This window comes from Cornus florida, unplaced genomic scaffold (assembly GCF_030987335.1).
Source record: "Cornus florida cultivar Cherokee Brave unplaced genomic scaffold, ASM3098733v1 CherokeeBrave_3.0.0_Hap2_Chr08, whole genome shotgun sequence".
NCBI classification, from domain to species: domain Eukaryota; kingdom Viridiplantae; phylum Streptophyta; class Magnoliopsida; order Cornales; family Cornaceae; genus Cornus; species Cornus florida.
In genome coordinates this window covers 40,542,005-40,559,190 of record NW_026775578.1, presented here as the reverse complement: position 1 = coordinate 40,559,190, position 17,186 = coordinate 40,542,005, and the positions used below count along the sequence as shown (strand labels likewise).

The following is a 17,186-nucleotide window of genomic DNA, read 5'->3' as shown; positions in this document are numbered from 1 at the left end:
GGACGGTCGCGTCTCCGTTCACTAATGAAATTATGAACGCGCCGAATTCGAAGAAGTTTTCCATGCCGGTTTTCATTCTGTTTGATGGAACAACCGATCCGGTCAATCACATATACCATATTCAGTTGAAAATGGCTTTGAATACTAATAATGATCCTTTGATGTGCAAATGTTTCCCTATGAGCTTGGCTGGACCAGCTCTCAATTGGTTCAAAAATCTGGGTCAGGGCTCAATCGCCAGTTTCCAGGACTTATGTGATAAGTTCATAAGCCAGTACTATGGGAATAAATGTCCGGCTAAGGATGTATCAAGCCTTTTCACAATGAAGCAGCATGAGGATGAACGTCTCCAAGCTTTTCTCACCCGGTTCAACCTCGTTAAAAGCATGGTAATGGAGTGTCAGCCGTCCACAGCAGTCCAAGTATTTAAACTCGCAATGAACCGGGGGACGCCGTTCCACACCAGCTTGGTGGTTAATACGCCAAAGACAATGGACGAGCTGAACGAGAGAGCTAACGGTTTCGTTCGTCTTGAGGAGGAAGAAGCAGCTAATTCGAGGAAGACGTCAATTATTTCGACTGAGGAGAAGTCTAAAGCCAAGATCCGGCAAAAACAAGCCCAACCGCAATGTCAACCCTCATGGAAGGCGGAGAAGAAGCCCAGGGAAGAGGAATCAGTCACTCCACTCAGAGTCACCTTAGCAAGGCTATACCAAGAGAACAAAGATAAGTTTCGTCCTCCTCTGCCAATCAGGCAACCTCTTGAACAGAGGGATCAGACTAAACATTGTGCTTTCCATAGTGCTTAACGAATGCAGGAACCTAAAGAGGCAGGTAGAGATGCTAATCGCAAATGGGGAATTTGCAAGCTATGTTCAAGGTCTGGAGCAAGAGCAGAACCGCCCGACTGAGCAAATCAAGTGGAACCAGAGGCCGAACCAACACAACTCTTAGCCTGTCCGGATTATAAATGCAATTCATGGCCGGCCTGAATAAACGACGGAGTCAGAAGAGTTGCTCAGAACGAGGTTACGCCAGGCCCAGCTGAAAAGAAGAATTGGCAGTGTGCATGCTTTACACCAGCAGAATACGTCCACATCGATAAAGTTTGATAAAACGAACCTGCTACGCGTTCAGATTCCTCATGAAGATCCACTAGTCGTCAGTCTGACGGTTGCAGAATGCCTGGTTCGGAGAGTCCTGATTGATCCAGGAAGTAGTGCGAATGTCATGCCCAGGGTGACGTTCGACCGACTGGAGATCGAACCTGAAAAACTCAAATCCACAGGAAATCTGTTGCTCGGATTTGATGGGAAGTGAGTGGAACCCATTGGAATGGTAAAATTGACAGTACAAGCTGCTGAGCGAGTTTTGACTGAAAGTTTTGTGGTCGTATAAATTCATCCATCCTACAACCTCCGATGGGCAGAGGATGGATTCACAGAGTTCAGGGCGTCCCATCAACCTTGCATCAAGTGATGCGATGTTTGGGTCCGGATGGGACCAAGGTGATAGACATACACGGGGACCAGGTTGCGGCTAAAGAATGTTATTCAGTAACTTTGAAATCTGCTGGAAAAGGAAAAAATCCCATCCATTCTGCCAGTCCAAAATAGCAATTACAGAACCCTCCTCCCAGCAGGGATGGGGAGGAGGAGCCACCAGTTCTGACCACAGAACCCCTTCATGAAGTGAAGATTGACCATGAGAAACCAGACCGAACAACAAGGGTGGGAACCAGACTCACTGAAGAGGAGAAACTAGAGTTGACTGATTTCTTGACTCGGAATGCGGATGTATTCGGATGGAGCCATTCAGATATGCCAGGGATAAATCCTGCTGTATCCTGTCATTCCCTCAATGTGGATCCGAATACAAAGCCAGTGAAGCAGAAGCAGAAAAGATTTGCTCCAGAACGAAATAAGATTATAGCTAAGGAGGTTGATCGGCTGTTTGAAGCCGGATTCTTCAGAGAAGTTCAATACCCGGCCTGGCTCTCTAACGTTGTTGTAGTGCAGAAGAAGAATGGGAAATGGAGAGTGTGTATCGACTTCACTAATTTGAATAAAGCCTGCCCAAAGGATAGTTTCCCATTGCCTAGGATTGATCAAATAGTAGATGCCACCACAGGATATGAGCGGTTAACCTTCCTGGATACTTATTCCGGTTATAATCAAATTCCCATGGATCCAATTGATGAAGAGAAAACCCCGTTTGTTACTGAATGAGGGACTTATTACTACAAAGTCATGCCGTTCGGATTAAAAAACGCTGGAGCTACTTATCAGAGGCTGATCAGCAAGATTTTTAAGGGCCAAATGGGAAGCACTGTCGAGGCTTCTATTGATGATATGGTGGTCAAGAGTAAGAAGAAGAGCGATCATTTAGCGCACCTGCAAGATGTGTTCGATGTGTTGCGCCAGCATGGGATGAAGTCCGGCCAAATGCTCATTCGGCGTAAGCTCCGGTCAATTTCTGGGACATGTGGTCAATCATAGAGGAATTGAGACCAGCCCAGCGCAGGCAGAAGCCTTGATCAGAAATGCAGAGCCAAAGACAATTAAGGAGGTGCAAGCACTCACAGGTCGGATAGCTGCACTGAGCTGATTTATTTCCAAGCTTTCGGACCGCTGTAAACCTTTCTTTGATACAATTCGAGGGCACGGAAGGCAAACCTGGGGGGATAAGCAATGACAGGCGCTAACCAGCCTGAAGGAGTATATGCGTAATCCTCCGGTTCTGTCTGCTCCAGAGCCGAATGAGAAACTCTTTCTGTATCTTGGGGTATCCAGTATAGCAACTAGTACCGTTCTGATCCGTTGCAAAGAGGGCAAGCAGTTCCCGGTGTTTTATGTTAGCAAAACAATGTCTGAACCGGAAAGAAGGTACTCTAGGGCCGAACGAATGATCTTGTCGCTGGTCAACGCAAAAAGGAAGCTTAGACATTACTTTGAATCTCATCCAATCGTTGTTTTAACAACTTTCCCTTTGAGAATAATCCTGCACAAACCGGACCTATCGGGGAGAATGACCAAGTGGGCCATTGAATTGAGTTCATTTGATATTGCATACGAGCCCAGGACGGCAATCAAAGGTCAAGTGGTGGCGGATTTCCTACTTGAATGTGATGCTAAAGATGTGGTGGAGGATTATAGTTGTTCCTGGTGGAAGCTCTTTGTAGACAGCTCCTCGAATCAAATGGGGGCCGGGATTGGAATTCAATTGCGAACACCAAAAGGAACTACGCTGAGCCAAGCGATAAGACTAGAGTTCAACGCAACCAACAATGAAGCAGAATACGAGGCGTTGATAGCTGGGCTGAAGTTGGCTAAAGAACTGAAGATCAAGTATCTGATTGCTTATAGTGATTCACAACTAGTCATTCGACAAGTCAATGGGGACTATGGGGCCAAGGATAAGACCATGGAAGCATACCAAACTGCGGTTCTGCGTGAGGCGAAAGGCTTTGATCAGATCAGGTTTATCTAATTGCCGAGAGAGTATAACGAAGATGCCGACCGCTTGGCTTGTAGTGCGTCCAGTTCTGGAGATACTTTGGCTAGGGTCATCCTGGTCGACATACTGATCCAACCTTCCCTTTTTGAAGAGCTGCCTAATCCGACCACTCAACATGTTAATGTTATACCATATGAGCCGAGCTGGATTGATCCAATCATGGCTTTCATACGTAATGGTGCACTCCCCGAGCATAAGGACGAGCCAAGAAAAATTAGGTCCAACGCGGCAAAGTATGCCATTGTGCATGATCAGTTGTATAGACGCTCCTTCTCGGGTCCATATTTGAAGTGTGCTACCCCAGCAGAAGCTAGACAGATTATGCGAACCATTCACGAGGGAGTATGCGAAAATCATTCAGGAGGAAGATCTTTAGCACACAAAGCAATGACACAGGGGTACTTCTAGCCAAACATGGCATGAGATGCAGAAGAATTCTTTAGAAGATGCGATAAATGCCAGAGGTTTGGGTCATTGATACATCAACCACCTGAAGACCTGCACGTAATGGCCACCCCATGGCCTTTCGCGTAGTAGGAGATGGACGTGGTTGGCCCTTTGCCGACTGCAAGATCGCAGAATAAGTATGTTCTGCTAGCAACTGATTACTTTACCAAATGGGTAGAAGCAGAGCCGGACCCTAATGTCACCCAAACTCAAGTAAGACGCTTCATCTGGAATAATATTATCTATCATTTTGGCGTACCAAGGTCAATCGTGATGGATAATGGAACCAACCTCGACAGCAAGCAAGTGAAAGAGCTGCTTGAAGAATATGGAATCAACCAGAAGTTAGCAGCAGTCAGTCATCCCCAGGCTAATGGTCAAGCCGAAATCACAAACAGGACAATATTTGCTTGTATTAATAAAAAGCTGGAGAATGAAAAAAGCAAATGGTTAGATGAGCTTCCGAACGTCTTGTGGGCTTACAGAACAACCCCAAGATGGCCAACTGGACGCCCATTCGCTATGGCCTATGGCACCGAGGCGGTGATACCAGTCGAGCACTTGGTTCCAACTGTAAGGAGCTTGGTGTGGGATCAAGAGTAGAATGATAGAATGCTGAGGTTTAATCTTAATTTGCTGGAGGAAAAAAGGGATGCGGCTGCAGTGAGGCTTGCCTCTTATCAACAGACGCTTGTGAATAGCCATAACAAGAAGGTGAGGCACAGGGATTTCGCTATTGGCGATCTGGTTCTGAAAAGGGAGGTGGAAATAGTCAAAAAGATGTTCTCCCTATGGGAAGGTCCATACAGAATAGCAGAGGTCATAGGGAAGGGGGCATACGTCCTAGAAACTATAACAGGAAGGGTGGTTAATAAGCCATGGAATACTACGTCTCTGAAAAGGTACTACCAGTAAAAGTAGAGTTTAATTTCAAGCAATATGCATGCTCTAAATTGCATGCTTGCAAGTGTACGAAATTTTCAAGCTTTATAAAAAGTCTCTTCTTTGTTAAAAATTTAATTGACACTCTTTCCATTCAGCAAAGTTTGTGGCAGCTGGCTAAAGCCGAACGCCAAACACTTGCTCAAAAATAAAGCCAAGTGGCAAGAGACGTTCAAGCCGAACGCCAGGCATTCAGCAAAGTTAGTGGCAGCTGGCTAAAGCCGAATGCCAAACACTTGCTCAAAAATAAAGCCAAGTGGCAAGAGACGTTCAAGCCAAGCGCCAGGCATTCAGCAAAGTTAGTGGTAGCTGGCACTTAAAGCCGAACGCCAAACACTTGCTCAAAAATAAAGCCAAGTGGCAAGAGGCATTCAAGCCGAGCGCCAGGCATTCAGCAAAGTTAGTGGCAGCTGGTTAAAGCCGAACACCAAACACTTGCTCAAAAATAAAGCCAAGTGGTAAGAGGCGTTCAAGCCGAGTGCCAGACATTCAGCAAAGTTAGTGGTAGCTGGCTAAAGCCGAACGCCAAACACTTGCTAAAAAATAAAGCCAAGTGGCAAGAGGCGTTCAAGCCGAGCGCCAGACATTCAGCAAAGTTAGTGGGAGCTGGCACTTAAAGCCGAACGCCAAACACTTGCTCAAAAATAAGTAAGAAAAGGACAGAATGGTGACAAGGCCGAACGTTAAGTACTTGTAAAAATACATTGCAAAGCTGAAAATAGAAAACTCGAAGGAGGGAAGTGGTGCTGAGCAAAAGCATTATCATTCATTACCAAAAAGGCCCCAAGGTACATAGCACGATACATGAAGATTTTTTTTAAAAAAAAAAAAAGAAAAAGAAAAAAAAAAAACTGCTACTGGCTGTCAGTTTTGATAATCTTCTCCAGGCTGTAACCTGTCATTCTCGCCACCATCATCCTCTAGACCATTGAGGTCTTCTCCATTCTCATCTGCCCTATCATCCTTAGAATGGGAGTCAAGATGAATCACTCCCTCGGCAGGCATAGGTCTGTCAGCAGTAACTGAGGAGGAGGGTACAATGGTAGAAAGGGGAAGAATGTTCAGGGGATGAAAGGGTGGGACAATACTTGAGGATGCGACCTTTATACACTCAATAAAAATATTCTCAGCCGGGTCGCAGGGTGGGTTTGATAATTATTTGGGGGGTGGATGTCCAGAGAAGCATCTAATTCATCTGGACCAGCACAAGAGTTTGATTCACCTTCAGGGGGAGAACAGTCAATAAAATCGTCTCTGTACCCTTCAGCATACCGGATGGCACTGGTCCTGGTAAAGCGAGCAAAGAGAGCTTTCATACCCCCTTCGACTTTACCGATCATGTTCATCAAGGAAGACCGTTTGTTTAAGAGCTTTTCCTGAGAGTTCGCATGAGACAACCGTTCAACAATGAATGAGCGCTAAAGGTCTCCCTTTTCAGCTTTGAGAGAGTCCCTTTCTGTTAGAGCCACACTCTTCTCAGTTTTCAAGATATCAACCTCATCATGAAGAGAATCCCCGTTCGGTCCTCAGGGAATTCCGTTCAACTCTGAGGGAATCCCTCTCATTTGCCAGACTGTCTCTCTCTACCTTTAAGTCAGCAACTCCCTTCTCTGACTCGCTCAGCTTAAACTCCAGCTCAGCAACTTTAGCCTCAAGAAGATTCTCTGCTTCAACAGACCTTTTAAGGCCCACAGAGAGTCTTTTAAGCTTTTTGTTCAGAGTTTCAATGGTTTTTTGAAAAATGAACATCCCGAATAAAGTCTGCATGAAGAAAAAGAAATTCAGGTCAGACTAGCTACTAAGGAGTCATAACAGAAAAGAAACACATTTCAGTGAAAAGAAGAGTCACCTCTATAGCAGCGGTTGGGAACCATTGGAACATCTCACCAAAGGATAGCTTGTTCTGGATTTCAAGGTCTTTGGGGGTCCAGAAACCCTTGTAGAAAGCAAAGGAGGTGAGGGGGTCCTTGTATATTGAGTCAGTGGGGCCAATGGTTGATCCATCTTCATAGCTGACCAAAGGTCGCCATGGAAGAACGGATGGAATCGGACCAGAGGTTCTGGCCGATTCGCCTTCAGGAATGAAGAACTGGGCAGGGGGCAATGGTTCAGTAACCCTGAAGGAAGCCGTCCTGATCCTTCGGGTCAGTGGGATATCACTCTGATCATGACCGCCCTCAGGCATTGGCCTTTTTCCTAAACTCTTTTCTGACAGACCAGCATTAGCTGGCCCTCCATTGTCTTCAGAATTCCCAGCATCCTGAGTGCTCTCTGAGGAAGTATCGGACGAGATGTTTGAAGGCATAATGACGGGAGCAACAGGACGAATTTCAGCAGTATGGCCCACAGTAGGGTTCTCAACATGGGTGAGCTCAGAGGGCTCATCAGCAGAACGGTTTGAGACTTGAATCATAGCTGGAGCAATCGCAACTTGCTTTGGGGCAGAGATAGCAAGGAAAGACGATGTGAAAGCAGGTGTAGATGATGATGATGTGATAGCAGGACCGTTAGAAGGGGTGGGAGCAGGACGCCTCCTCCTGCTGAACGATGGGATCTGAATGTTCTCCATTGTAGACCCTAAAAGAGAGATGTCAGAGAGATTATCAGATATAAGCAAATCAGTAGCTGAAGGGACATTGTTCAACACACTTTCTTGTAAGGTGTCTAGCCTAGCCCTGCAGACGCTATAAACTAGTTCATCATGGGGGATTTGAAGGCATCTACAAAGAAAAGTGCAAAAACGGGGAAAACAACTTTCACAGTGGCATTCAGCAGGATGTGTTTTCAGCTTTTTGTAGCCAGAGACAGAACATGCTCCAAAGGAATAAGGGATAGAGAAGGATTGGCCGAGCGGAGTCTGCCAATTCCTACCAACCACGATTAAATTTCGTCTCCAACCTTTTTCAAATGAGTTCTTATCAGTGCAGATCGACCGTTTGTCAATAGGGAAGAAGTGATAGTACAAGTCATTTTGTGAAATCTTATTAATCTGATAACAGAGGAGAAGGTCAATAATGTCAAGATTGAGACCCCTATCACGATTCAAGAACAGGAGGACTGAAATTATCCTAAGAAAGTTTGGGTTAACTTGTAGGGGGCAGAGCCCCAATTTGTTGAAAGCATAACAAAATAACGGGTGTAAGGGGAACCTAATGACGTTCAAGTGAACGGCGGAGAATAAAACTTCCCCAGGAAGAAGACCCTCACCAGATCTCTCGTCTAAGTTTATTGGATAGACTCTGAGAGAAACGTCGCGAGGAATGTAATTCTTGGATCGAATGGCGTTCAGGTTGGGGGGAGCCATAGATAAGGGGAAGAGTCCTAGGCAGTAAAGGCGTCTTTTAAGGAGAGATTTAAAAAAAAAAAAAAACTGACCTTGAAAGTTTGTGATGAACTCAGCAACGGCACACTAGCTAAAAATTGAAAAGGAAGGACTTGCCAGAGAAATTGAAAAGGATCGCCGGAATGTGCAGGAAAGCAGCAAATAGTAGAAGCGAGAGGTAAGAGGAAGGGTGAAGGTTGAAAGACCGGAACTTATAAAAAGGAAAAGTAAAGGCGACATGGAACTCAAAAGGTCGAGGCAAAAAGTGGCGCTGCAGATCTCGAAGCTTGGGTTTTTGTGCCAGCTGTTCGATTCCTCGTGTCATTGTTCCGAGCTGTCAGACCAAGATCGTGTCTTTTCAATAATCTCACCCTCATTAATGAGGAAAGAGATTATTGGGGGCAAATGAGGACACCAAAATGACCCGGGCTTGGTATGATCCGCATTGCAGAGGACGGGTCGGGTGTGGACAAACGGGATAGAGCAAGTTCGCGCGGGATGGGCCCAGGTCCATAAAGTCATTACAGAAGCCCATGTTAAAATGAGAGAAGTTAAGTCCAGGCAAAGGGGAGCAGATAAGGCCCAAGCCAGAGGAGGTTGTAACCGTCTATAAATAAAGGAAATCGAGAGGGAAAAAGGGGTTAGAAAGTATTGGGAGTGAAGAAATTCTCTCTCTGTAAAAGGAGGAAATTCTTTGTACTTTCAATAGTGATAGGGAGCAATTGCATACGACGGCTCTCACAATATATCTCAACCTAACGCAAATCCAGTTCAAGTCTTAGTTAATTATGAGTCCATCGATAATTACCAACTATGAACTATTTATAATTACTATTTATGTTCATGTATTGATTGCCATCACATATAAATAAATATCTCTTGTAATCAAGTGGACATTATGAATTCCATAATGAATCGAAATATAATGCATTGAATTCACCAATTATATAAAGTATAAATATTTCAGATATGTTAGGAACATATGTCACTTTAATCCAAATAGGAATTCGCTATGCCAAGGCATACAAATCCCAACAGGAGCTGCCATCCTATTTTTCTGAAGGATCGGCATACCCAAAGTCCTTCCATGTCTTTGGTCTTAAATACAAATAACTAGGAAATAACAATAATTAAAAAACATATGATATCGATCCTAGTTATAATGTGTGATACCCATCGGATCCGAGACACTGGTTGATCAGGCCTAGGCCCAAACCCGAGGGAATATCAAACAATTAATATTTTATAATGAACACGGAATACAAAATAAATTAAGAAATGAAATTAAAGCTGGAAGGAACTAAAAATAGAATCCGTAAAATATTATAATTATTAAAATCCATCAAACCCAAACTCCAAAACTCCATCAGTTTACAACTTGGGAATCCATCTCTAGTGGACCCCTATTAAACATCCAAACAGAAGATAGAACAACTGTAATAAACGTCCAGAAATAAAACTATAGAGAGAGCCCTACATCGTCGGAAGAGTGAATAGAGACCTCTGCTCAGCACAAACACGTCTAAGCCTGGAAATGTCGTGTACCTGAAAAAATAGAAGTGTGTCAGGCCCACGCGCAAGTTCTATACTACTACAATCCAAACAGAGGCCCGATACGCATGTACATCCTAAACAATTCAATAATAGCTGATAGTCCGTAAATATATATATAGTCACACTAAAGGACTCTCACTGGACTACAGGCCGGTCTCAACCTGAATAGAGGTAACATGCTAAAACGCACATGAAGTGGGCATATGTACCTATACCTAAACAGGGTACACCTCCAACCATCGTAGCCAGCTACACATCTCGATGCATATACGCTCCCTAGCCATCGGTCCTGAGGCTCAAGCTCATACCGAGGCACCATAACAGTACATATATAAAATCCATCCAAAATCCCTGGTATTGCCGCTCAACAAGTAGTTGCCATGACAATACAAATCCACGGGACTTAACTTTTAGTTAATCCCATCCTTATTCCAAGTAGGTGGGTAATGGTATTGTTTTAAAAACCAAACCCATCCTTAGTATGCCACCGTCCCATACCGGTGCCTACTTTCCAATCCTCCAGTAGTCAATAATACCAATAAATCAAGTATATATCAACTAAATTCCAACATCCAACATTCAATGTTAGCAGTGATAAAATAAGCATTGAAAAGGGTCACAACAACAACATATACATGCCCAATTTAAGTTGTTCCCTTTAGTCTGATATAAAGATAGAATTAATTAAAACTTCCATTTAACACCTTACAAATGACATACAGATATGTAGGGTATGTATCACAAAATCCTAACCTCCACAGTTGATACTAACTGTGATAATGTAAGCATCAAAACAATATTCACAGTATGTATGTAGACATGCTCAAATTATAGTGTTCCACAAAACCGATCTAGTGTTAAACTCAAATCCTCCTAGTATTTAAGTTCCAACAGTTGCTATTACAGAAGTTAAGATAGCTATCATCTAGACCCATCCTTCCAATAATTTATACTAGCAGTGGTAAGGAAAAACGTGAACCACAGAACCACAATGCATCCACAAACATGCTTAGTCTAGGTTGAACAAGCATACAACACTACTGTAACTACCAGTTTCATAGCAAAACAGATATCATTTTAGTTTGGTTTAATCTTCATTAATCCTGGAATCATTTAAGAGTGCAAAGAGTATGAAGCCTAAGGGAAAGAGTAAGGATAGAATCTTGCCTCAGAAACTTTTGTTCAAAGTTTCAACGTCATCTTCTTAAAAAATCCCGGCGAGTTCCAAAACCCGGTTACTGTTCATGGGTACGAAACACTATTCCCGAACTCAAAATCTGATCTCCACCGTTCAGATTGTGTGACACTAAGTCATGAACCTATCCTCCAAATTTCAGCTCAATCGGACCACGGACGAAGCGGGATCGGATGTTTGATGAAATCTGGGCAGAATGGAAAAAAACCTGTGCGACTTCCAAAACCTGGTTACTATTCATGGGTACGAAACACTATTCCCGAACTCAAAATCTGATCTCCACCGTTCAGATTGTGCGTCACTGAGTTTTGAACCTCTCCTCCAAAATTCAGCTCGATCGGACCACGGACGAAGCAGGATCGGATGTTTGATGAAATCTGGGCAGAATGGAAAAAACCTGTGCGACCCAGTTACTGTTCATGAGTACGAATCACTGTTCCCAAGGTCAAACTCTGATCTGCACCGTTCAGATTGTGCGTCACTGAGTCGTGAACCTCTCTTCCAAAATTCAGCTCGATCGGACCACGGACAAAGTAGGATCGGAGCTTTGATCAAACCTTGGCAGAATGTGAAAAACTGCGTTTTTCCTTCTCCACTTCCACAAAACGTGTGCTTTGTTTAAAAAAACCCTACACAGACGTCTACCTTATACTTATAGAGTTTTCCTAAACCCTAGGTTCATTTAAGTCCAACTCACAATCCTAATCGGCCCATCCAATTAACGTAGAAACTTACGACGGCTATAATATAAAACCCTAATTTATACTGTAATTAAAACCCTAGTTAGATGTATTTACCTAATTACCCTATTCACCATTAAATACTTAACAAATAATCTAATTGAACAAAATAATAATTAATAAACCCAATTAAACCAAATAAGACACACATAGAATAATTAAACCAATTACACTTAAACCATTTATGCCAATTAAATAATTAAAACATTAACAAGTAATTCCAATCAAATAACTAAAAATAAATATCATTTAAATAAATTAAATCACCACAAAAGAAAACAAGTAAGCACCTAATAAAAAAAAATAATGACACATAATCAAATAAAATGCACTTAAATAATAAATTAAATACCATTAAATACCAGGAATATCCTTTTTAAAATTAGGGGTATTACATAATGTAAAGACCATAAATTACATAACAACTCTATCCAGAGAAGTGCATTATTTGCTAATATACACATCTACATTTGGGGACTGAGTTACAAAATGTACCGGGTATCGTGAGCCTGATGCTAACTCGACCTAGAGGGGACGCAGTCCGATATAGGACATGAAAAAGTTGATATTAGGCCTCAAATGGCCAAGAGGCCAAGGATTTTGTCAATCTCAACTCGGTAAGTCGGTTAGCGTAGGTGGGGATTGGGGTCGGTTCAAGACCAAGCTTTGAAATGGTTACACATTTCATTGCATTTGCATACATTGTGTGTAAGTTGTATTTATGTCATTGATTGGATTGAAACGTGGTTTAGATTCCTTAAAATCCCCAATACATTATCTCGACTATCTTTTATTTCCCTTATGTGATATGTGGCTGAAAAGAGTCTAAAGTTGACGCCTTAAGCAACTTCTACCGAGCGTCTCTGCTCACCCCTTCCTTTAATATTTTTCAGGTCATGACTAAAACATGGTTGATGACGGACCTTCACAAGCGTGGTTGATGACATTAGAATCATCTTTTATAAACTTTTGTAACTGATGTTATATTGGTAAAGTTTTGGGCATAAACACGTATATTTTTGTAATCCTTTTTATATGAATGTAAATTTATTGTTTTGGTAATGTAATCTAACGACTTGTGATTATTTTGAGCATGCATGATGATGGTCGTCTTTAAGGGATTTTTTTTCAAGAATGATTATTAATTGGTTGACAAAGGAATTTCAAATTAAAAAGGGAGACGTTTTCATTAAATGATCCATGTTTTCATGAATGTGACGTTTTCCTCACCGTATACAAGTTTTAGAACCGGTTTAAAATCATTTTTAATGTCACAAGTGAGCCAAAAAGGGATGCTGTAATACCCCGATATTTTAAAGGATTTATAGGATTTATTAATTGGAATTAATTACTTTTATTTTATTTTTAAATGATTTAGTTGATTTAATTTGAATTAATTTTGTTTATTTTAATTTTTAATTGATTTGTTTTATTGAGTGCTTAGATTAATTGTTTTATTTTATTTATATTTCGTGAATTATTGATATGATGATTGTTATGTGTGTGCTTAATTATTGATTGAATTGTTGGAGAATCAATAATTTATTTTTATTTATTAGTTTTTCTTCAGCGTATTATTTATTCTTTTATTTCATTTTGTACACTATGCTTGTTTGAAATACTTTAATTGTTTTGATGTCCCCTGATTTTGTGCAAGGACTTGATCAACCCGTGTTCCGAAATTAGGGGTATCACAGTTGGTATCAGAGCACTCCAGGTTCAAGTATCCCTAGGATGTCTTTCGTTGTGTGACTTCCGCATTATGTACTAATTTACTTAGAGCTTAAGTTTAGGATTTTTTGTATTCTAAATTTGGTCCGTTAGTGCGTCCTATAGTTAAATCGTTTAGTTTTGTCAGCAAATGGTAGGACACCGATTTGGAAGGTGACAGGATTGTATGCTAAATCGGTATATAAGGAAACGATTTTTATTAAGAAAACTGATTGAATGGCATAGACTACGAAAGTTGATAGTTTACGTTCACACAGTAAACACAGTTGCGAGATGGAGTAGATAATTAAATAGTGGGAAGTTATTACTTCTACACTCAGTATTGTTCAGGGAGGATGAATGTAGTTGCAGAATTGGTTTTTAAGTTCTGTTTTGAAGATTGGGGTGTTCCAAGGTTATTTAGATCAAATTAGGTGATTTAAATGATTGAAATAGACTGGTTAAAATCTCAGAATGCATAATATATATTAATATGCTAAGGACTTGAAAAATATGAAATTTTAATTAACTTACATGTTGTGGATGAAGGATTTAGTTGCTTAATATTATTCAAGCAATTTCAATTTATATTTCTGTGATTTTAATCATGTATTGGCATATAATAAAATCATGTATTTATCGGATTTATATTATTCTTACTTTTGGTTTATTTGATGTATAATTATATATGTTGTATGCATTGTGGGTTTTATATTATTCTTCTAATTTGCGGTTCTACTGAGCTAAAATTGATAATAGTAACAATGCTTTTAATGGTTACCAAACACTTTTAAAAGCAAAATTTTAAAATAAAAACGCTTTTAAATAGTCCAATGGCAAGTGTTTATGTGAGTTGATTTTAGATCATCCTCTAATTTGCGCGGTGAATCTGAATCCAACTTGATTTTTCGCAAAGTTCAGATGAGTCTAATTTTAAGTCCTCTCATATATATATGTTTCTTTTTTCTTGGCAAACTAAGGGAAAGAGGGGACTCGATCACGGACTCACCCATTCGAGAAGTTGGAAACTCTACCAACTAGACTACTGGATAATGTTTTTGAAAGCCTTGTGTTATGGATACCTCTTCATAATTATTAATGATGAGTTTGAAAAAAGAAAATTACACGTGGTGGCTTCTTCGAATTTTCTTTTTTCAAAAAAAAAAAAAAAAATCAAGTGATTTCAAGCCTTGTGTTATGGTATTCTTGTCATCACGCACTCATAACGTCTTAGTTTTCATTCCTTTGAATACCCCAAGACTTAGCAATGGAGATTAATATATAATTCTAAATATTTTTTTATAAACACCATTTTAAGAAAATGTTTGAGGATGGGGTTAATAAGACCACCACTTTTGTTAGCATACGGGTTATGTGATTGATCAAATTGGATAGTAGAAGGGGGTTTAATAATTTTAACCCTAACATCTTGGTCATTAAGGGATTAAAAGGGCATTTTGATCATATATCATTTAAAAGGTTGGCATTCAGTTACTTTTTAACAGCAAACAAACGGAATGGGGGTGACATGATGGATTTTTAATAAAGTAATGAAGTTTTTAGATAGTTTTTCTAGTATGGGGTTACGAGGCTGTTTTGGAATGGTACATGGGAGTTTCATAATTTTAACCCTTTTAAAAATATATAGATATAGATGCAGATATATCATCTTTAAATTCTCTATTAAATATATTTTTAAATATCAAATTATGATTTAAAAACTTAAATAAATAATGTTTAGAAATAGAAAAAGCACCTTACACTTTATAGGTATATATTTTGCAATAATGCCCTTTAATAAAATGTTACTATGTTTACTAATAACATAATTTTATTAAAGAATGCATGGAAATGTCTTTTTAAAAAATGAAATGTCTTTATAAGAAATGACAAATATATGTGATGAAAAATACTTACCCAAAATATAATCTATACTTAAAAGCATAATTTTAAAAGCTAGAAAAATTTAGCTTCATCCAAAGGTTCTACTAAGGTAAAATTGGTAATGGTAACAATGTTTTTAATGGTTATCAAACACATTTGAAAACAAAATTTTAAAATAAAAGCGCTTTTAAATGATTTAATAGCAATCCCAAACGCTCACCTACCATTATGTGAGTTTATTGTAGATTATCTTCTAATTTGCGGTTCTACTGAGCTAAAATTGATAATAGTAACAATGCTTTGAATGGTTACCAAACACTTTTAAAAGCAAAATTTTAAAATAAAAACGCTTTTAAATAGTCCAATGGCAAGTGTTTATATGAGTTGATTTTAGATCATCCTCTAATTTGCGCGGTGAATCTGAATCCAACTTGATTTTTCGCAAAGTTCAGATGAGTCTAATTTTAAGTCCTCTCATATATATATGTTTCTTTTTTCCTGGCAAACTAAGGGAAAGAGGGGACTCGATCACGCACTCACCCATTCGAGAAGTTGGAAACTCTACCAACTAGACTACTGGATAATGTTTTTGAAAGCCTTGTGTTATGGATACCTCTTCATAATTATTAATGATGAGTTTGAAAAAAGAAAATTACACGTGGTGGCTTCTTCGAATTTTCTTTTTTCAAAAAAAAAAAAAAAAAATCAAGTGATTTCAAGCCCTGTGTTATGGTATTCTTGTCATCACGCACTAATAACGTCTTAGTTTTCATTCCTTTGAATACCCCAAGACTTAGCAATGGAGATTAATATATAATTCTAAATATTTTTTTATAAACACCATTTTAAGAAAATGTTTGAGGATGGGGTTAATAAGACCACCACTTTTGTTAGCATACGGGTTATGTGATTGATCAAATTGGATAGTAGAAGGGGGTTTAATAATTTTAACCCTAACATCTTGGTCATTAAGGGATTAAAAGGGCATTTTGATCATATATCATTTAAAAGGTTGGCATTCAGTTACTTTTTAACAGCAAACAAACGGAATGGGGGTGACATGATGGATTTTTAATAAAGTAATGATGTTTTTAGATAGTTTTTCTAGTATGGGGTTACGAGGCTGTTTTGGAATGGTACATGGGAGTTTCATAATTTTAACCTTTTAAAAATATATAGATATAGATGCAGATATATCATCTTTAAATTCTCTATTAAATATATTTTTAAATATCAAATTATGATTTAAAAACTTAAATAAATAATGTTTGGAAATAGAAAAAGCACCTTACACCTTATAGGTATATATTTTGCAATAATGCCCTTTAATAAAATGTTACTATGTTTACTAATAACATAATTTTATTAAAGAATGCATGGAAATGTCTTTATAAAAAATGAAATGTCTTTATAAGAAATGACAAATATATGTGATGAAAAATACTTACCCAAAATATAATCTATACTTAAAAGCATAATTTTAAAAGCTAGAAAAATTTAGCTTCATCCAAAGGTTCTACTAAGGTAAAATTGGTAATGGTAACAATGTTTTTAATGGTTATCAAACACATTTGAAAACAAAATTTTAAAATAAAAGCGCTTTTAAATGATTTAATAGCAATCCCAAAAGCTCACCTACCATTATGTGAGTTTATTGTAGATTATCTTCTAATTTGCGGTTCTACTGAGCTAAAATTGATAATAGTAACAATGCTTTTAATGGTTACCAAACACTTTTAAAAGCAAAATTTTAAAATAAAAACGCTTTTAAATAGTCCAATGGCAAGTGTTTATGTGAGTTGATTTTAGATCATCCTCTAATTTGCGCGGTGAATCTGAATCCAACTTGATTTTTCGCAAAGTTCAGATGAGTCTA

General features: G+C 39.2%; 1 protein-coding gene across 1 annotated transcript; it reads left to right on the top strand.

Moving 5' to 3' along the window:
- Nucleotides 1–2,721: 2,721 nt before the first annotated feature.
- Nucleotides 2,722–3,924, top strand: LOC132270107 (uncharacterized). Its single transcript, XM_059771312.1, has 2 exons — nucleotides 2,722–3,479; nucleotides 3,564–3,924. Exons 1-2 carry the CDS (start codon nucleotides 2,722–2,724, stop codon nucleotides 3,922–3,924), a joined length of 1,119 nt encoding a protein of 372 aa, XP_059627295.1.
- Nucleotides 3,925–17,186: the final 13,262 nt, after the last annotated feature.